This window comes from Esox lucius, chromosome 25, assembly GCF_011004845.1.
Source record: "Esox lucius isolate fEsoLuc1 chromosome 25, fEsoLuc1.pri, whole genome shotgun sequence".
Lineage (NCBI taxonomy): Eukaryota > Metazoa > Chordata > Actinopteri > Esociformes > Esocidae > Esox > Esox lucius.
The window spans coordinates 13921307-13943046 of record NC_047593.1 but is presented as its reverse complement, the minus strand read 5'-3'; the positions used below and the strand labels follow the sequence as shown (position 1 = coordinate 13943046).

Here is a 21740-nt window from a genome sequence, read left to right as displayed (position 1 = left end):
GTTCGTGGTCGCGGACTTCAATTGTGTACTAGACCGATATGTGGGTAGATTCTCCACTCCAGATCAAGCGAGTTATTAAATACGTACATAAGTATGTTGAGCGCAAATATGTTGGACATTACTAAATCTATTGGTCGATTTTGGTCACACTCATGATTTGGTGCTTTTTCCCCCCAGAAACTGGTAAGGTTTCCCCCTTGGTTCAGTTGGACTGTTTTGCACACCCTTTGACATAACAACCCTTCCATCTTCCATGCCCTGCTGTGGGGCTCCTAGCTGAGACTGCAGTAGACCACCCCCCACATGTTGTGGGTAGATCAAATCGAAAGCCATTACCCAGGGTTCCACACACAGGTTATTCCACTTGACAGTCATGGATGGATTTCCCTGAACAAAACTATAGTTTGGCATGAATGCAGTTCTGTTCAGGCGTTTTGGTAGTCTGACACTTATTTTATACTAAGCCTGCACTCAAATACTCACCTGACAGTCCATAAGTTGACTCTCCATAGAGGGATGAGACCCTGGCTGAGCAAGGTAACCCTTAGTCCAGGCTTAAGCCGTCCAACCTGTTGCGGCCAGAGAAGGGGTAGAAAGTGCCTCTGCTTGTCCAAACTGGACAGAGGGTTGTTCTTCTCATCTTGTCTTACCTCCACAGAGAGCAGTGAGGATGGGTTCTGCTCAGACCTGAAGGACATCCTACGACGGCTTCCGGACCAACACTACAGCCTCCTGCGGTACCTCTGTGTCTTTCTCGCCCAGGTGGACCAGCGCCACCAGGAGAACCGCATGACCGCTCTCAACCTGGCAACCGTCTTCGGCCCCAACGTCTTCCAGTGAGTGAACCTTTGAGACAGATGGGTCGCCCCCCCCCCGGCTTGTCCGTGGTCTTCCATTGGGTTGCGCGGTTTGTGTTCCGTAATTTGTGACCGCTATTTTGTCTTGAGCGTTCTTAGCTCTAGTTGAGGGTGAATGTCTCAAGTGTTTTATTGTCGTTGTGGAGTAAATGGTTAAACAGGATTGGTGCTTTGGGGTTTAAAGGAATGTAAACGGTAAACGTCTGTCAAAGTTTAATTCATGATGTTAAAATATGAATTAAAAATTCATGTTATGTCACCGTTATCCAGTGCAACTAAATAGTGAAGGGATACTTATTTCCCCTTGCATAATAAACTATATTGCATTCCTTAACAAGGCCATGGATCAATACAGTACTATTTACCCCTGCTTTATAAACTATATTACATTCCTTAACAAGGCTATGGATCAATAATGTACTATTTACCCCTGCTTTATAAACTATATTACATTCCTTAACAAGGCCATAGATCAATACTGTACTATTTACCCCTGCTTTATAAACTATATTACATTCCTTAACAAGGCCCTGGATCAATACTGTACTATTTACCCCTGCTTTATAAACTATATTAAATTCCTTAACTAGGCCATGGATCAATACTGTACTTTTTATAAAGCTGGGGTCTGCTTTATAAAAGGTATCATGTTTCTTAACAAGCATACAAAAACCTTGCTTGGATGTTGATTTATCCTAAAAGCATTTTGCCATCATGCCTTAGAGGACTGTTCATTCTGGTTTGGTCCTGTCTGGTTTGGTCCAGTCTGGTCTGATTCCAGTCTGGTTTGGTCCACTCTGGTCTGTCATTAAGGCCTCTTTGCAGCAGTCTTTGAATAACACACACAGCTATCTCTGTAATGAGGCTGCTCGGCTCACTTGGAATTAGGATGATGGATGTTTGTATTTCAGTCAACATTTTTCTATTCTAAACTTTCATTGCCGTATGTTGCCGTCTGGGCGGGGGAAATTGAGAAAGCGAGAGAACATGGGCACAAGCTGTAGCATACCCCTTCTTGACCTTTCTCACCCTCTGCTCGTTTCCACCCCCGTCTCCCACTAGCACTAACACACACACAAACACACACACACACACACTCTGAAACACACACTCACTGGGGGCGGCGGGGGGGGGGGGAGCTGTTGTCCGGCCCAGCTCATGACCTTAACAAAACATGACTAGCGCAAGGGAAAACATCACCGTAGGTACTAGAGACCAGCATTGTGCATGCCTCTTTTACTGTTTATATTGTCTGTTAGATAATCTTCAAGGGCTTGTTGACATTGCGAGAGAGAGAGAGAGAATATAAAACGCAAGATCGACTTGTCTTGAGTTTTCATGATAATGTCTGTAGCGTTTTTAATTTAAACAGGCAGGTTTGAGGTGTGCCAAAAAAGAAATCTCCACACTTGCAAAACTCCGGAGGGGGCTCTGTCAAAAATGTGGAGTGCACTAACTCGGGAAGGAGGCTCTCGAGCGATCAATATCTGTAGGTTTACACAACGGCATAACCTAGCTTCTCAAGTATTCTTTGATGTCTCGGAAAATGTAGCGTAATTTGTAAATAAGCCTTTTCACATCTTTTGTCATTTCTTTTCACATCTTTTGTCATTTCTTTTCACATCTTTTGTCATTTCTTTTCACATCTTTTGTCATTTCTTTTCACATCTTTTGTCATTTCTTTTCACATCTTTTGTCATTTCTTTTCACATCTTTTGTCATTTCTTTTCACATCTTTTGTCATTTCTTTTCACATCTTTTGTCATTTCTTTTCACATCTTTTCGCCAACTCCTCCTAGCTGGAAAATTTCGCTGAGCAAAGGTTCAGTGATACTTGGTGATTTGATCATTTGAAAAGACTACCTCATAGAAAAGCACATTTAAAATGTAAATTATTACTTTACTGTCGCTAACTGACATTTCAGCAGGACTGTGATTATTCTTTCCATTGCCTGATGCGTGCTGATGGTGTGTAATGTAACCACCAAGCCCTGGGCCTGGTCTGTATTGTTATTAGTGGGCTGTAGGGTGTCTTGGTCATCCTTCCCAAACACTGTCATGGTCACGCTGCCAATAACTGTTGTCTGTCGGTGTTCCCATCCTGTGTATAAGTGGCTACTCTCCTGATAGAAAGCATCACATTCATGCCAATTATCTATGTTCATCTATGTGTAGGGGCAAGCCTATATCCCCCCCTGACAGCCTGTTCACGGTAAAGGTTATGTGTCACTATCGCGGGAGGGACACAGCCTTTGGTTTTGCTTTTGTGTGCCGGGGGTGGGGCTTTATTAGGCTCTGTCCTTTATTGGTGTGGTCCTAAAATGAGCTTTATGGCTTGTATGTACTCCGTTTAACTCTATGGTACAGTAACAGGACCAGAATGTGGCAAACACCTACTGTACACTATGTTCTCCACATGTTCCCTCCTTCAGCCAATCAGGGGGCAGCAGAACTAGACCTGAAGCCTTGTCTATGTTTACATTTGAAACAGCTGTTCAGGAAGGACTCAGTGGGTTTGTATCGGGGGGTTAATGGATAGCCCTGGCTTAGCAGTGCTATTGGAATGGGCCCTATTCGAGGCGATGCAATATACCACCATTATTTTCTATTGAATAGGCTGCTGGGGCTCCATGTTTTGCCGCCATAAATCCCCCACGTGGGCTGCAGAAAAGCACTTGGCCAATGGACTGTTGTGTTTTCATGCTATGACATGAGGGCTGTTCGTGGAATGTGTTTTTGCAGAACCCACTGGACCCTTGTTGACCGCTGCTTGTTTTTCTAGTCAAAGGGTGCCTGCGGAAACGATGCATTATGCGTTGTGTGTGTATCTTGTTGCCGCTTTGTTTGTGACAGGAAATGTGTTTTATTATTCATTGCAGTGAATAGAGGGGGGGACTTTGGAAGGATTCACCATTTTGCCCGGCTCCGCTGGTGCTGTCCATTAGCGGCTAAATTGTCAAGTCCTGGAATGGTTGCGTCAACAGAAAATCATTTTTCTATAATGTTGATGGACTAGAGAACCCACAATCAGTCCATAGGAAATACGATTCTACTCTTAGATGAAGTATTTATTTTTGAGGTTATTTCCAAAGAAAGGTTACAAATGGATGGGTCTAAAATTATTGTAATGCATCAGAGTAAAATGGAGAGTATGATTGCAAAGGGAAATGATACATCTAAAATATATGGGGAGAGACGGGTTGGTGTGTGGACAGCAAATGGCTCGAGGTCGGTCAGGACAGCCACAGGAGCAGTTGTGTATAGTAGTAACCTGTGAATGGCAGTTACTGTGAATGGCAGTTACTGTGCAATAAAACTATAGAGGTCTATGAACAGTGGAGTAGGCGTTAGTTACTTCTGGTGTTTTCCTTCGGTGAGCATGGGGAGCGGGGATGAATAACAAAGAAAAATTTGTCAGGAATAAAGAAGGGGGGGGGGTAAAAGGGGGACAAAGGGCAAAGACAGAAAGATATTTACCCTTGTCTGTCGTTGTAGTACATCAATGGCTGTGCCATTTTTGGCGTTTTATCTATGAAGAGGCCCCATCCTATCCTAAAATATGTCACGTGTTTTATCTATGAAGAGGCCCCATCCTATCGTAAAATGTGTCACGTGTTTTATCTATGAAGAGGCCCCATCCTATCGTAAAATGTGTCACGTGTTTTAGCTATGAAGAGGCCCCATCCTATCGTAAAATGTGTCACGTGTTTTAGCTATGAAGAGGCCCCATCCTATCGTAAAATATGTCACGTGTTTTATCTATGAAGAGGCCCCATCCTATCCTAAAATATGTCACGTGTTTTATCTATGAAGAGGCCCCATCCTATCGTAAAATGTGTCACGTGTTTTAGCTATGAAGAGGCCCCATCCTATCCTAAAATGTGTCACGTGTTTTAGCTATGAAAGTGTCCTGTTCTCTTTTGCCACCCTAACCATAATGCTTTCTGTTCCCAGTGTGTCTTCGGGGTTCGACGGAATACAGGAGCAGAACATCTGCAATAAGATCATGGCCAAGTTGATACAGAACCACGTCGTTATCTTCAACCACAACCATGATGAGTGTCAGGAGCCCAAAGAAGAGCACATCGTCTTCCAAGACCATAGCACAGAACCTATCGGAGATGCTGCCAGCGATGTTGACAGAGGAGACATACCAGACCCTTTACGCTCTAACCTCATCATTGTTAAAGTAGGTGGCCACTATAATGTTTGGCTGTATCCAACCCATCTATCCATTTTTCATGACTCTAGAGAAACTCTTTGATGTCTGTTTAGCTAACCTGAGCAGACGAAAACATGAGTAGATGTGAATGGGTGTATGTCTACAGACACACAGATCACAAAGTGAGGCTGGAAAAGCATTTTGTGACCTTCTCATCCTTGTTTGCATTTCTGTTAAACAATCAGTGTTTCGGCGTTTCCCAAAATACATAACCTCTTTAGGGTCAGGGGTCAGGTGTCACAGCATGTTTGTCCTGTCCCTTCTGGACACTGTTGTTGGGGGATGAGAAACAAACCGGGTCGGCTCTGTTGAACCGCGGGGTCGGCTCAGTTGTCATCTTCATCAAAGTATGTCCCTTGCTGCAGCTCTAGTTTAATAGGAAGGCTGTCCTGGGATGTACGGATTGCATGATTCTGTTTCACGGTGTGCAAGATAATGGAGGACCTAAATTATATAGCCTACGGTGTCTTACTCTGCCTGGATGTCCGGAGTGGTCAGTGGCTGGCTTGTTGTTGACTTGTTTTAATGTCCTTGTCAGGAGGCCAAGGATTCCCTGTGTAATGGGACAGACCCGATCGGACTCGGGAGGACACCAAGCACTCTGACTCCTCCTACGAAGATGCCAAAAAACACACCCATTCCTAGGAAGAAAGAGGTGTGTGTGTGTGTGTGTGTATGTGTGCACACGCGCACATGTGACTTCATGTATTTGCACCTTTCATGGATTGCGACAGTTAGGTGTTTTTTGGGTGGGGGGTGTTCAATGTGGGATTCTCAACATGAATGAATCAACACTCGCATACTACTTTTAACTGACAGTTACTGTCACATAACGTTTAGACAAGGTTTGGAGAAAAAAAAATATATTGTGGGCAAAGCATCGTAACAGTGAGTTCGTGTTCCAAAAGCAGTCCAAAAGTTCAGGTTTCTTCAGTCGGTTTTCCATTTCTTTCTATGCATCGGCAAACGCAGAGACGTTTAGGATTTGTGCTTTCTTCAGCTTTTAAATGTATGCAATTCCAAAAAACAGTTTTTATCAGGGACAATGGGTGATTTAAATCCCCTTCATCCGTTTTTTTCTTAAAACCACCAACATAGACATAGCCAAATAATGACCAGTAATCCATGGCATTACATCAAATAATTAGCATGTGAATGAATGGGTGTGTTGGATGAACTGAAAACATCAGGAAAAGCCATTCAGAATTCAGCTCGTGAAATTGTCCAAGGTGTCCACTCTCAGTTTATTGACATTTCTATTCATACATTTAGTTGGCACAACTTGGCACAGACGTTGTTTTGGTGGTGAGGTGTAGAGTACATGTGATGGGCAATGTATAATTGGCAGTTTTCTTATGGAAGGACTACAGGAAAGTGATCAAGGTTCAAGAACACTGCTGATTATAAATGATTTCCTTTCACACGCATATTATGCTTGATTTTATCTCATCAGTCAGAGGGCGTTTGAAAATGGAACATTCGGGTATGATGTATGATCTACAGGGGAAACACCCTTTTATAAAAGCTAATTTCACGAATAAATTAGGGGATTTACTTGATCGTTTGAATGTGAATAGAGGTGGATGAAAGCAAACATGGACCTAATACTTGATTTGATCCCATGTTCTTAATGTCTGAGGGCTCTTGAACATAGTCTAACCCTTACTGGTAGGCTATATACAGCATGTATTTGTATGACCTCAATGCATTCTGATGTTTTGGTCCATCGTCATGACCTTGACCTCTAAATGGATGTGTAATAGACCTTACGGCATAGAAACGCTTATGTGCTTATCCTGTGTTTTCAGGCCGCGGGCCACAGCGCACCAGACAAAACGAATGAATCAAAGGAACCATCCCGTGAGCAGGCCATCGCCACCCACAGGAAAAAGAAGGTACAGCCAGTGCATTTAATGTTCCCTCTGAACTAAGTTACAACGTTCATTTGATTGAACTGTAATTGTCTACCTGATCCTTCTTAATTGTCCCGTAACCATGGAAACGGACGCATTATCAGTCCTAGCTGATATTTAGGTGTGATCTGGTCCGACAAAAACAAGCAGGTGCTCCTGTCGACGTGATGTTCGCAGTGTTTTTATAGCAGAAAAAGGTGTTTCCTACACTCGTACAGACCTAAACACTTCTTACAGTCGCCCCAATACAATCATAATGCCCGTAACCAGACACACACACACAGAATATCTTATCTTTACTTACAAGACTTTGAAAGTCATGGGCGGCAGACAGTGGCAGCTCTGACCAAGTCACATGACTTGATTTGCTAAAGGAGGAAGTCAGTGATTCTGCAACATGAATTCAGCTAACACACACAACGTACGCGAACAACGTGTCCTTCCTGTGGAGTTAAAATTAACAACAGGCCTTCAACCTTAAATAGTAAATTTGTAGGAAGTTGTAAACATTGGCTTTAGAGGTTTAATTAAATTAAAAGGATGGCTGCTTGCACTGGTTGAATGTATCTGTTTTCTGGGACTTAACATAATTGCCTGTTAGCCTCAATAAGAAATGCATGTTGAGCTGACAATGAGATTAGCATAGAATGTAGGGAGGGGAGAATTAGACAGGTTGTTGAAAAGCTGCATGGGACAAGGTAAGCCTTTGTTTTGGTTGCTGTTGTCTTTGAATTAAAATGGTGTTATTCATCTGTTTCACAGGAAATAACATTTGTAATAATTTGGGATGGAATTCCGGTGAAGGTGGCTCTGCTTTCATTTTAACTTGGGTGCTGTCACATAAACCACGTTCATAAAACAACTGATACAGTCATATCCTGTGATTCACCAGGAGTTTACTTTCACGGTTCCCTTTTAAATGATCAATGGAATTGATTTAGTTAGGCATTAATAATAGTTGTGATCATAAAACATTTTAATAAATCTTTAATAAAAACCCATGCATTTTTACCTGAGTTGTTCTTTTAAGATAGTCACGGATAACAGCCTTGTTTAAATATATAACCAAACTGACAGATTACTTTTAATAAAATGCTTTTTTTTTTTTAAACACCTAGAGAGAAAGCAGTAAGACGTTCAAGCGTGGGAGCTAAGGAAAACTCCCCAGAGAGGTCAGAACCTAGAATCACCCCTCAGGTCTGATGTGCCAGTCGTCTTGAGGCTGGGTGGGGTTGTCAAGACTACATGACCTTTTAAGGTCACGTTGTTCATCAATGTAATTACGCTTTCACATGACCAGTGACCAGTACACTGTACATTTAGATGAGGTGGCTGTGCATTAAGATGGAGAGATGCACGTTTTGCTATGTTTGTTTACCCATTAGTACTCTGGCACTGGACACCTGTGGACATGGCAGTGTTGCTGAACAGACTGGTGAACTTGAGGATCTGAGTCATGTTTGGGGCCTGAGTTTGATGTGCTCTTACATAGAATTGGCATTTATAACGAATAAGTAATTGGTATGTTCTGAAAAAACGATGCCCTTACACCCAATACCATGAATATAACACTACTAAGGGTATGGTACGCTAGCAACATGCAATTCTTTTCTCCTAAAAACTGTTTCTCTGCAGAGTGATTACATGTCAGAGTAATAATATCCCAGTTTAGTGACCCTTAAGTATCCTCAGAGATGATTCCCGTGACGTCATTTATAACGCGGTAACCAAAGCACTTTCAAGGTCCCATGTTCCATCAGCCTGAAAAGGTTGACAGTAGGTTTGGCATTCATACGTAAATTAGTCACGTCCAACTTAGATAAGATCTGGACAGATTTCTTACGTTGTTTAAATTAGACTGGGCTCGTGTGTCTTAATAGCGCTCAAGGGCTCGACTGTAAATGAATCTCGTCTGTCGAGTCCTGGATCTGATGGGGAAACGTGAGAGGATTCGTTACCGCCATCACTCACTGAGGACGTCTGACTGAACCGGTTCACCTGTTGTTTCCCTGACTCATGGCTCGGCGGTGAACTCTGCAGGGAGTTCAAGCGACCTGCCAAATTTGAGTTGGTAATAAAAAGCCAGCTGAAAATCACAGTCGTTCATCCTTTATTTACATTTGAATTTGGAAAATGTGAACAGACGTTCTTCTGTTTTTACCCTGGAATCCTAATAACATTTGTTTACAGCGTACCGAATGTACAGAATAGCTGGTTGTGTCGGGATCTGTTTCGGTGAAATTCTCAGCCAACTGGGTGCTCATTACATGGCTTACAACACACGAACGGGTCATTTTCTCTTCCCAAGAACATGAGGTCAGACTTCCAGTCAGTCGACACTCTGTCTCTCAAACTGAAGCAGTGTTTATGATTTAAAATCCACCTTTTCACAGGCAGTTGCGAGAACCTTTGAATGCCTCCAGAATCGGTTCATATCACAGATTGTTTTGGGTTACCGATGTCTCTGGTGTGTTTTGGGTTTTCAGTCAAACTTGTGGTTGTCAAGTCATTGTATTTGAAGCTAATTGAAAGTCATGTCCCCAATTGTCTGTGGTCCATCGGACCATAGGAATCGAACCCCCCTAACCCCCCTACTGCCAGTTCATCCCTTGCTCTCGGGTGATGATACTACCCACAGTTCTCTTCATCGACCACTTCCTGTGACCCCTTCCCTCTGGCTCATTGGAAGCCACTGCCGCCACGTTTAGCCAAATACATCACTTAGCTCTAAATAACACACTTATCTCTGAATAACACACTTAGCTCTAAACATCTGTTGTTAAAGGGCACAGTCGACGCCCTGGGCTTAAAGAGCCTTTCTGACTGTTTTGTATAGCAAAACCATTAATGACACCTCCTCGATGTGTCTCCTATTGAGAAGCACAGAAATCTAATAATTCCAGCTCAGAACAATGTTCCTGGGTGTTCTGTTGACAAATGTTTCTAAAATAGTTTTACCCCCCTCGCTCGTGAAATGGTTAAATGTGGGCCCTTTTCCAGAGCCAAACTGGGTTGTGATTGGATATCGGGTCTCTGATCAATAGTTGAGCTGTAGGCTTCGGACCCATTAGGTTACCACATAGTCCTGCTGCTGCTGGAGGAGCAGTGGACGTTTTCCCTCGTTCACTCGTTTTTCATTTCAAAATAAAAGTAGTACTAGTCTACCTTTTCAGAGAAGAGACACTTAAATATCCAGACTACTGGCCAAACATGGAGAAGGGCCGGCGTAACACTCTTGTGTTTAGGGTGAGGTTCTTCAGATACACCCTAGACACGGCCGGCTTCCGCCAGCTGTACCCCCTAGGGGTCACCAAGGTAAGAGGAACCCTGGGTAACGCATTTTTCCAGGTCTTTTCCTCTATTTGTTGTCATTGGCTCAGCTCCACGTCTGCCGATGCATGTTTCATGCGGCAGTAACCTGACCAAAGGTCAGCGAGGCTCATCCCTCCCCCGCTGCGACCGAGCACTTGCGGAAGTGCTCGGGGAGGACGATGTCTCCATCTCGACCCACCGGGCTGTCTCCCACGGCGTCATCCTCCGTATCTTTCTCCGTTTCCCCAGGTGAGGAAGGCGAGAGGTGAGCCAGCGGCGGGGCTTCAAGCCGTGCCCGTTCCGAATCGTTCCACTGGGCTGCCCCATCTGAGGCCCCTGCCTCTTTCTCCAGCTCCCCCCGGTCACCGCTCCCCGAGGGTGATGACCTGCAGCACGGAGAGGATGGCGGTGGCAACCGCCGGGGCGATGGGCGACCGGGACATCAGCGCCGTCAAGACCAGGGAGACTCTGTCAAGGTCAGTGTGTGCCATCCTAACAAATCACACGGCATTTGTTATGGTGTTTTCCTGCTGTACAGAATAGCTGGTTGTGTCGAGATCTGTTTCGGTGACATTTTTAGCCAACAAAAGTGCTCAACAAATGTGAGTAAAGGAAAGTGCATTTGAAACTGTGGACAAGGTAGAATTGTAAAACATCTGTGTTTTGGGGGAATTCACAGGGAAGTTGCTGACTAACACTATTAGAAGTTATTGCATAACAGGATGCTCATTGTTTTCATACAGATTCCTGTTCATAGCATGCAGCACCTCTTCTCTGGAATTATTCGAGCTCAGCGCTGTTCTGGACAGTTCTGTGAAGTACTGATCAGTTTGTTTACGCAGCCTTTATGATTTTTATGGGAGTCCCCTAAAAATTGACATGTTTTCATTCGCAACCACACGAACAAAAAAAAATTGCTTTTGATATTGTCTCGTGTGGCGGCCGAGAGTTATGATAACCGAGCACTGTCATTCAATCACGGTACATTTGTTAGACGTGTAATTATAACATACACCGACAGCATTATGTGCAGGCAGTGCAGGACCTTAGCGAAGCACTCTTTGAACGCTAACCCTGCGGAATAGGACAGCGTGTACTACCTGTAAGCTAGGTATCAGCTTTATGCTAATTAGGTTATGAACGCTGTTTGCATTGGCACGCCGTTCTGATCATTTCAGTTGTGGAACGCCAAAACTCCAGCTGCCATTCAGGCATTCAGTCATTCTGGATCTATAGAGCCGGGGGCCATGCCTTGTCGCCGGGGGCCCATGGCAGCTTTATGGCCTCTAAATGTACCTGTTATAAATTGTCCGTAACTGGAGCCCGCACGGCTCAAGTGTCCCTGCCGTCTGGGAATAGCAGGGCTCCGGATGTGTTGATTGGTTAAGACCGCCTTAAGGTTGATATTTGCATTAGCCTAGCGCTGTGGGTAGCCCATCTGGTATGCAAGTGGCTGGTAAACAAGACGGCCTTATGGCCTCAGTGCGTTATAACATGATTGATGGAGCACTTGGAGGGCTTAGTCACTCGAATCGAATGTAGTTGTTCATGGAAAATGCAGGGCGTGCAGGAATTAATGTGTTTGTTAGTATGAATCGCTAATACTCATTACATGTTTGTTCACAAACAATGGCCCAGTGAAAACGAGTAATATATAGGCCTCGTGTTTTGAGATGTAACCTGTAAGTAAAGAAAATCTCACTAGAGATCTACTACAAAGGGTCAACCAGGAAAGCAGAGCTCCTCTTGTTCAGTGCATGTTGCTTTATTTACAGTAGAGCTGTGTGTGTCATTCGAATCATTCATGATAGACAAACACACGTCCCCACGCGCTGAACACAAACACAAGTGTGTACGCATGCGCACCAGAATAAAAGCCCTGCACAATTGTGCTTATTTATTTCAAACCAATAGTTTCACTGCATTCAAACAGATTAGATTATCAAGTCTGAGAACAATGTTGGATAAGCCAGAGACCGTCTATAAAAACAAACTTTGGGAGTGCCCCGACCCCCTTGACAGATAATAAAAGTTTAATTTCATGCTTTTATGTGACAGGTTGGATATTCTGCTCGTAAAAGACCACGGTCAGTGGTTTGACAGTGTGTGCTATGACAACTCAATAACTTCTGGATGGATAAAATTCCTTTTTGGGATGTTAAGTTGACTTTCCAGAGGACACAGCGTTCACTGACCATCCTCAGCAAAACGACAGGTGCCAGTCCTCTGAGTGGCAACAGCTTTCCTCCCAATGCACTTCACAGGGATAGTAAATCCATCACCGCGTCTTCCAGACACCTTAAAAATCCCCTCGTGGGGGGGGGTGTCAGGTGTCTGAGTTGGGGACTGGGTGACGGGGAGATCCTTGAACAGCACATAAGCAACCTTGTCTACTGGCAGGGGATTCTAGGTGACTGTTTGGCTGACCGATACGATGTTACTTCTGCTTCCACTAATACGGACGTCCTAACTAATGTTTGTCTGTGGCACAGTGGTTGACGAAGGGCCTCATCAGAGAAACGCTGGTTACTAGCAGTTTAGGAATTGCCTGAATCTGTGTAAACTGCGTTGAACTGCCTGAATCGGTGTAGAAACATAGGGTGCTTGATTTCTTTGTTTAGATTTGGATAATTGCAAGCAATCAAACACATTTCCAGTTAAGCGTTTGTAGTAGTCTAGTTTTCAATGGCCAGCCGCCCATCAATCATTACATTGCCAGTACCAATACTACTTCCCCTTCTGTTGCCTCTGAGAAATGAAAGCTAATACAGAGTGCTGTGTAATTGTACACACGGCCAATACTAGGTTCACTTTCCTTTAGCCAGGTCCTGTATTTTTCGTAGCCATGTCTGCTCTTAGGGTGTGCTTACTCGTCAGCTTGCTCTCACTTTCCCTAGGTGTGTTTCAGGCTAGAATCGGTTCAAACACCGAATCCAGCGCTGATCATGACTGAACTGGGCTAAACTTGATTTCAGCTGAGCGTATGGGTACAACACAAGTGGTGTTCAAATACCTTTGAATAATCTAGAACTTGGACGGTAGCAAAGATATGAACGTGTCAGGTCAAGGCTGAAAATGAGTACGTTGGTTTCAGAAGCGTGTTAACGAGGTACAGCATTAGTAACCTTTTGTCCATTGAGTTCATCGCATTTTGTATTGGGCCATGGGTTGATTGGTTCAAACTAACATGTTTGTCGATGTAGTCAACTTATTTCACACGTTTTTCTGAGGCTGGGATATCCCCTACTGACCCATGAAGGATGCCCTAACAGGAGGGATGAAGTAGGATAATATTACATAAAGGATGCTGTAACAGGATGGATAATGAAGGATAATATAAGGTAAAGGATATTCTAATGAGGGATAATGAAGGATGATACTGAAACAAAAGGTTACACGAGGGCAAACACAAGACCTTGTGGTTGAACAGTTGTATTGCGAGCAAACATTCTGAAAATGTCATTGTTTGATCCGTAGGAGAAGTGTGACGACAGAACTAGTTCATTTACTGTTGAGGAATAAAGAGTTTAGGATAGTTTAACACAGGATACTGTAATTAAGGATACTGTAACAAGAGATACTGAAATATAATGTAATGAGTGGGATACGGAAGGATACTGTAACAAGAGTTACTGAAATATAATGTAACAAGAGGGATACTGAAGGATAATGTAACAAGATATACTGAAATATAATGTAATGAGTGGGATACTGAAGGATACAGTAACAAGAGATACTGAAATATAATGGAATGAGTGGGATACGGAAGGATAATGTAATAAGAGATACTGAAATATAATGTAACACGTGTGCTACTGAAGGATAATGTAATAAAAGGGATATTGAAGCATTCTGTAACAGTAGAGACTCTATAATATTGTAATGAGGGATACTAAAGGATACTGTGACAAAGAAGGATACTGAATCAGAAATTATTACTAATGGGTTAATTTAACAGTCATTATTAACCAGCGTGACATAGTGGAGCAATTAGGGTTTATTATCTTCCACAAGTAACCGAAAGACAAAACAAATGTCACATTGCTGGCTCAAGATTCATTTAAGAATAACATTTAAGATTGCATTACATGAATGTACATTATTGCTGTGCCTGTGTGCTGTAGGAGCACTAGCCAATCCTTTTGAATCAGGGTTTATTCCAGGGCAGGAAATGGAAACAACCATGTATCAATAAACAAAACGTTGAAGAAGTTTGGACTTTTCCGTTGAAATGTTTGGGCTCATTTACTTACAAACTGCCATTGCTCTTTCTTTTACAAATGGGTCATGGCCGAGTTCCGATAATACCCAATCACAAAGACAATGTAGGATGTTTTTTTATCCAAGGGTGAATGACAGGCATTTTCCAGCTGGTGTTTTAGCACCCTGTGCAAAGAGACGTCTGGCTAATTCACATGGGTCAGAAATAAGACTTGAACAAGGCCTGTTTCATCCACCTCTTTGACTCTTTCCATATTAATCATTTTCACATCAGTCCGTTTTAAGCTGAACACAACTAATTCAACATCAGTGGATGGAAATGATCTATCTCCGCTTTCCACGTGGCAACTCTGATGGCAGCTATACAACTCTGATGGCATGAACCATGGGTAAGGGCTCAACATACCTCTCACTGGAGTGGAAAATACCAGTTTTCCCATGGTACTACTGTGTGAACTCTGCACGTGGTGGCTTTACATTGAACATGGCTGCTTTTCCAGGAACGAACCCGCCATTTCTGAAGTCTTGTTGAGAGTGAACCGCAAGTGGGTCGCCTTGGATTGTAACGACGTGTTGCGCGATCAGAGACCAGCTCTGTGTAGCACTGAGATGCAGAGTCCTGTTTTCCCCAGAGTCAGTGTTGTTGGTGCCACCTATGCTATTGATCTGGGCCTTCCTCTGTAGTGAAGCTGGTTGGAAAAGCTTCAGTGGGGGGGTGCGGTCAAGTATCTTGGTCAGAAGCATGTCCAAAGTTCAAACACTGGCCAAAGCCAGATTGAGGCGCAGAGTTGTGGCTAAGCAAATACAGTGACATCTGCTATTCTGCCACCTGCGATGCCCGTATGTTATTATACAATCCTATCAATTTATGCTCAATTGTCAGTTGTGGTCATTTTAACCTATAATAACACTGTACCTCACCTCAGATGGCTTATCCGTTAGAGTCACGTAAGGACAGGGGCACGTAAAGGCTCTCATAGGTACAGTAGTTGTAACTGACAACTGTGACGTAACCCTTAGCTATTCTTTTTTTTTTTCTTCTGTTGACAATGTGTTTGTGATTCTGTTTTTACTATTTATGTGGGGACCAGAAGTGCCCGTAAAGATAATAAAACCGGACACTTCTGTACCCTTCTTTTTTAGCGGGTTCCTCGCATGGAAAAATGCTACTTCTTGGGTTAAGCTTAGGATATGACTAACAATTGGGGTTTGTGTTAGGTCTAGGTATTAAGGGTTAAAGTTGAGCATAGGTATTATGGTTAGATTAAGTTTAGGCATGAAGTTAGGTTATTGAATTTAGGGTTATTGGATGGAGAAAAAATGTGGGTCCCCACATGTGTAGAAAAACGTGCACGGCCGTGTATGTGAAAGAGAGGGGTGTGTTTTGTATTTGCTGAGGAACGTAACAGTGTGGTGTGAATGTCAGACATTAGTGGACCAACAGGGAACCTCATACATCAGTCAAATCCAACACGTCCTCTTGGATTTCTGGTGGTAAAACCCCAGGAGTGAAGCTCAGACTGTGTCTGTCCTCACTCACAGTATCCTGTTGGTTACATCTAGAATGTTCTCTGTCTGCAGAAAAAGCGAGGGAGGACATATGGAACATTCTGATCCAACTTGGCAAATGCTGTGTCATTGGCTTCTGAGAGGCCAATAGGAGAGGAGGGTCAGAGTCTTGGCTCATGCTATTGGCTCCTGAACCAGCCTATAGGAGAGGGGGTTAGAAACTTGGTTCTGATGCATTCGAAGAGATGAGATGGTAAGGGCCCTAGTCAAGAGATCCTCAATTGCCATTTTTCATTTCCAAGTCTACAATTGACCCTTTACTCTTGAAAGTCAAAAGGTCTTGATGAGTATATGAATGTCAGAGCTCTATGCGGTTGTTCGTTTTCACTATGCTATAATACCTAGAAATGCGTTGCTAACAGAATAACAGCTTGGCAGTTTAGAAGGGTAACTAGCAAATTCCACTTTGTGGACCAACCGTGTTGTTCATTCTCAGTTGGCTACTTGTCTCGGCAGTGCGTGCATGTTCCCCAACAGCCACTTTGGCAGAAATATTATAAGCTCTGAAGTGTGATGGCTTTATTGTAGCCTTCCCCCAATACCCTTGTCTGTAATGGAATGTACACTTTGTAACCCGGGTTATGAATGGGCTCAGCCGGTCCAAGCCTTTTAGGTTCGGAACACTGCAGGTTCTATTTGCCAAGAATTCTAAGAATGTACCTTCTACCAAGTCTATGATTAGCAGTGTGGAAGTGGCCTGGTTGGGGTATGGGCCTGGAACACTGACCTCCAATCTGCAGAATCTATATTCATTATGAAGCCTCTGATTGCTAGTTGTCTCATAGCCTTTTTTCCAAAAGGAGGGATGCTCAGTTCCTGCTGTTTCCTTATCCAACGGCCGAGACCTCTGTGACCCGTTTTAACCATAGATTCCATTCCAAGGCAGAAATGACTGTCAAAAATAAACCTGAACCTGATGTTAATTCTGTGAACCCAATTGGTCAAACAACACTGTCCTGACACCTTTATTCAAGCAAGTATAGGTCGTTGAGGACTCACAAAACCCGGTCAATAGAAAATTGTGGTAACAGGGACTTGAATTGAAAATCGTGTACAAAAGTCAGGTGAGACAGCCTGGCCAAGGGGTGTTTAGTAGTAGTTCTGTCATTTGTGAGGATCAAGACTTTTCCTGGTCTCCTCAACAAAGCCACTTGTTGTTCCCTCAGTAAGGTAGTGGGTAAGCAGGATTTCCGTTTGCAGCAAGTAGTGACGACATATCATTTTAATACTCTTGCCAGACTGTATAACACCGCCTAAGAACATTGGAGCATACAGGGAAACGTTTCTCGGGCTGGCTTCCACCGGCAAGTCAGAAGCATTGTGAAATACCGTTGTGAGGAGTGCTTGGTACCCTGATCCGAAACGGGATTTCATAGACCATATATGCAGGTTCCACACGCACCAGTTAGAAATGCTCACACACACACATCTTGTCAAGATGCCATGACATACTCTTTGAAGGCACTGTATCTTACTATACAGGGGTGGTATCGTTCACTGTTACATTTCCTCTGTTGACATGCTGCCCCCCCTTCTCTACTGGTGCTGTGATCATGTCACTTGTCAGCTTTGAGAAGTCACATTCTCATTATATGGGTCTTCAGTCTGTATCTGGAAGCACGTTAAAGGTCATTTGGCCCTTAGCACAGTAATGTGGTTGCTTCCAGTAGTGTGAAAACCTAATTGCCCAATCAACCACTCTAACCTATTGTAACACCTTGTAAGCAGGAGAGAGCTGGGAATTTATACAACAGATCTATACATAGGTTTATTTTCGTTTTTCATATATGCTTTTAAAATTATTCCATGAAATAAAAAACACATTGTACTTTTGGTAAGAGTTATTTTGTTGGTTTTATTCCACGTGTGTTGAGTAAAAAAAAATATAGTTGAAACAAAATTCCATTAAGAAGTTAGAAAGGGCAGGTTGCATGACAGAGCAGGTTTTCTAAATGGACTGAACTTTTGGCCATTTTAGTTTCTGACAAACTGAAATATAAATCCTTTGTTTTGAACTTTGTGCGCCGTCAGGCCTAACACCCCGGGCAGTTAAACGTCTGCTGTATTTTTCCCTCTTTCCCTAGACAATGAAACACTCCCTCTCTCCTTCCTTTCCCTAGACAGTGAAAAAGTCCCTTCCTCCTTACGGTAAGCCTACAAGAGGGGCAGCACGTACACAAAAACAACCTGGAGACAAATTCTCAGTTCAATAGCAGTTCGGTACAGGGTGTGTTATTGAGTCCTTTGTTTTCCTAAAGTGTCTGAACCTAATTACAACACATGATTTAGAGCAGTACCTTTAATTTGTTTGCACAACTGCCAATGTCCATGTGTGCACCTGTAATTAACCAAAGCAAATCGAATCATCAGGTTTTTTTTAACTGGACTGAATAACTACTGTGACAAAAATGTACCTAATGACAGAATGGTGATGTCATTTTGAACATTTTAAGAAACAACAAGAAGACCCACAAGATACACGAAGACGTAATCAACGTTGAAGAACGGCACCTGCAACTGTCTTCTGCGTTCAGAAACTATTGTGACCCCAATACTATCTCCACATGCGTGTTACGTGTCTTACGCGCCATCATACAGGACACACCATGTATCCAATTTAACCATTTATTAGAGAAAACACGTACGTGCAGTCTCTTATGATGGTTCCGGTCCTTTCGGGTGACTTACCGCCATCTCATGATCGTGTAGACAGCGCTACTAATTGCAGCATTAATACTGTAATAGTATTAACAGTAATACCTATAGACAATGATCAAGGTATCACCCCCACCCCCCACCCCCATCTTGGATAAGGAATTTCTGAGGCTGTGACAGGAGCGTTCTCGACATCAGCTGATGCAAAGCTGAGCCAATGACCGCTCGGGTTTCCTGGCCGAACTATCTGCGCTTTATTTGTTTATTATTGTTGTTGCAATCATTCCAGGCCACAAGATGTTTAGCGTAGAATGGCTCTCAAGAGGTTGACTCCTTTATTCACCCCAACCTGCTTTTGGTCATTTCTCATGGCAAGTTCAGGTCAGGTGGTATGCGTATTCATATAGATTTTTTAAATTTTGAATACATTTCTTTATTAGGCACAAAGCTTTTTGATGACTGAAGCCCATTGAAGTCACAGTAATTGGCTCTTTTTCAGCTGCAATGCGCTCAGTTGAACATACATTTAGGTCAATCTAAACAAACAACACCGTTGAATAATTGTTTATTTATCACGGGCTAACAGTTAGCTTTTAGTTCCTGTGGGTCTTTTGTTGTTGTTTTTTTCTAGTGTAGCTCTACCCCTCCTTCTTTCAGTGAGGTTTAGTGTGATTAACCAGCTTGGTCGTACGTGTATAAAAACATCTCTGTTCGCTTGGCGTCAGGACACATAAATGTTAAGCAATCAACACATTAAGAAGTTCCCCCATTATTGTTGCATATTTTCTGTCATGTGCCTATTGGCTCAAGTCCAGCCAGAGTCGTATCGGAGAGGTCACAAAAGTCACGGCAGCACTACGTGGCTATCGTTCCAGACACTGGAATCCATCTTGGCGCCTAAAAATGCATAAAGTTACGCAGAATGTGAAAGAAGTGCCTTCATTTGTAACATTGCGCCACTGTCTCCGGCACAGTAGCTAACAGCTGCCTGTTTTGTTTCTGCATTCGCAGCTCCCAAGAGGAAGACGGCAGACCCATATCTCCTTTCTACATGAGGTAGGCCCGGGTGTTGTTGTTGTTTTAGTGTTTTTTGGCCAGAGAAAAGAGGCCGAAAGCATGTTATTATGGAGATGCGGGGCGTATCGGCTGCCTTTCATGCTGTCTCAACACATTAACATAGGAAACAAAAGGCCCACCAGGAGTGGAGGGAGGGGCGGGGCCTAGGGCTGCACATGCAGCGGTTCTCCGACCAAGCTGTTGTTGTTATGATGGTGGGCAGCTTGAGCATGCCCTTGCTCCGAACAGGACTTCCCGTAAAAACCCCAAACATGCCTCCCTGATCTGAACAGGCGCGCCGCTGAGAAGGAAGGGATCCCATTCAACAGTGACACTGAGACTGACCCCTTTGTTTTACCGGCACCACATTGGACGTGGGGGATCCTTAGCCCTCCAGGGGGGCCGACGTCCCTTCACACGGCTTGACCGCCCGATGCTTCTCGAACGTCCGTCCGCCACTTGAGTTCGTGAAAGCAACGTGATTAAAAAGGATATTTCATGTATTGCGTAACATAGAGATTTTTTTAAAATTGTGTCATACACTGACTCGAGACCCACAAGGTCCTTAGCTAGTGAAACCGGATGGTTCTACTTTTTGTTTTCCTGGCACCCATGGTCTTTTACACGATCGCTTAATCCCTGTTTTGTCTGATACTGAGTCACATCCATTTGACTCCCTCCACCAGTGTGTGTGTGTGTGTACCTGTGGAACTCCATTAACTCTACAAACTTGCATACACCCCCATTCTGCCAGAGGAAACGCACTCAACGGGTTTCCTCCCTTTTTGTGAATGACTAACTGTGAAGGCGGCCACCGATTAAATCCGTCCCACGCTCTGGTTATCATTTGCCTAATGGTATGATGTGAGCGGTGATGTCAAAGACCTTGACTCAGGAGATGAGGAGAAACGTTACCTCAGTAATATTCAGCACTCTGGCCTGTCCATGCTAGGCTGTCTGTGCACCAGCCCGCGCAGTACTCTCCCTCACAGTGACTCATGTCTAGCTTTTTCTTGCCCCGACTCACATAGTAGAGACTCTGGGTACCACAGGATGGCTTAAACCTAATCCGTCCCCAGTCAGAAACAGAGCTCACCTCTCAGTTTTCCCTTTCTGCTCTGACAAAGGACTTACAGAATCCTTGCTAATCACTGACCGTGGTGTAATACCGGATTATTTAAACAGACATTTGTTTCATTTGGATCCCCTGCAGGTCGCAGACACACACACACGCGCACACACACACACACACACACACACACTGAGCTGGATTTTCGGGTTTCGTTTTACTGTTTGTCGGTCCATGGAAATACCCGTCAGCTGTTTAGCCCACTACTTGGGCAATTCCTGACATCGCCAGTAAAAGTACTTATACTCACCAGTGCCTTCTAGGTCACTAACGTCACAATTTCACCCATAGACTACAGACGTTGCACTGCAACGGGTAAATTGTTAGCCCTCCAGTGTTTCTAGTTACCCCCGGCCAGCTTTTTTGGGGTCCCTCGGCTGGTTCTGGTAGTAGAGCCTGTATTTCATGAGATCTTAGACAATTACAGACGGAATCAACGGGAGCCCTTCGGGACTCTAGGTCCCTGGGCATGTGCACGGCCCTCTGAGACTCGGCTTTACAGCCTACGGTGACAGCTCCTTGACCTCTCACCTCGCCAGGTTACGTTCGTCCAGGTACAAGGGTGCACTCTGTTACGGAGGTACATTCCCATCCCCCCAGGGGGCGTGTGCAGATGGCAGACATTCCGTCTGCCCGTTTGCCGTGATTTGGTCTGTCACCATGGCTACTGTATTACGGCGCATCGAGTCTCTCCGATCGTGCCCATGCTCGTTATTTGACTCCACCCCCCACCCCCAACCCGACGCCGTGTGTTTTGAGCCATTGTGACACCTTCCCCAGTGGCTAGATATAATGATGGCTACTAT

The 21740-nt window shown here is 43.9% G+C and overlaps 1 protein-coding gene across 6 annotated transcripts in view; it reads left to right on the top strand.

Moving 5' to 3' along the window:
- fam13a (family with sequence similarity 13 member A) overlaps window positions 1-21740 on the top strand; it is a 63536-nt gene that overhangs the window by 13999 nt on the left and 27797 nt on the right. For all 6 annotated transcript variants that reach the window (XM_010888342.5, XM_010888341.5, XM_010888345.5 and 3 more), the window contains exons 4-9: window positions 659-836; window positions 4812-5046; window positions 5618-5734; window positions 6888-6974; window positions 10554-10780; window positions 19761-19805. In XM_010888342.5, the coding sequence (XP_010886644.2) occupies window positions 659-836; window positions 4812-5046; window positions 5618-5734; window positions 6888-6974; window positions 10554-10780; window positions 19761-19805 (889 nt within the window). The remainder of the gene's footprint in view (window positions 1-658; window positions 837-4811; window positions 5047-5617; window positions 5735-6887; window positions 6975-10553; window positions 10781-19760; window positions 19806-21740) is intronic.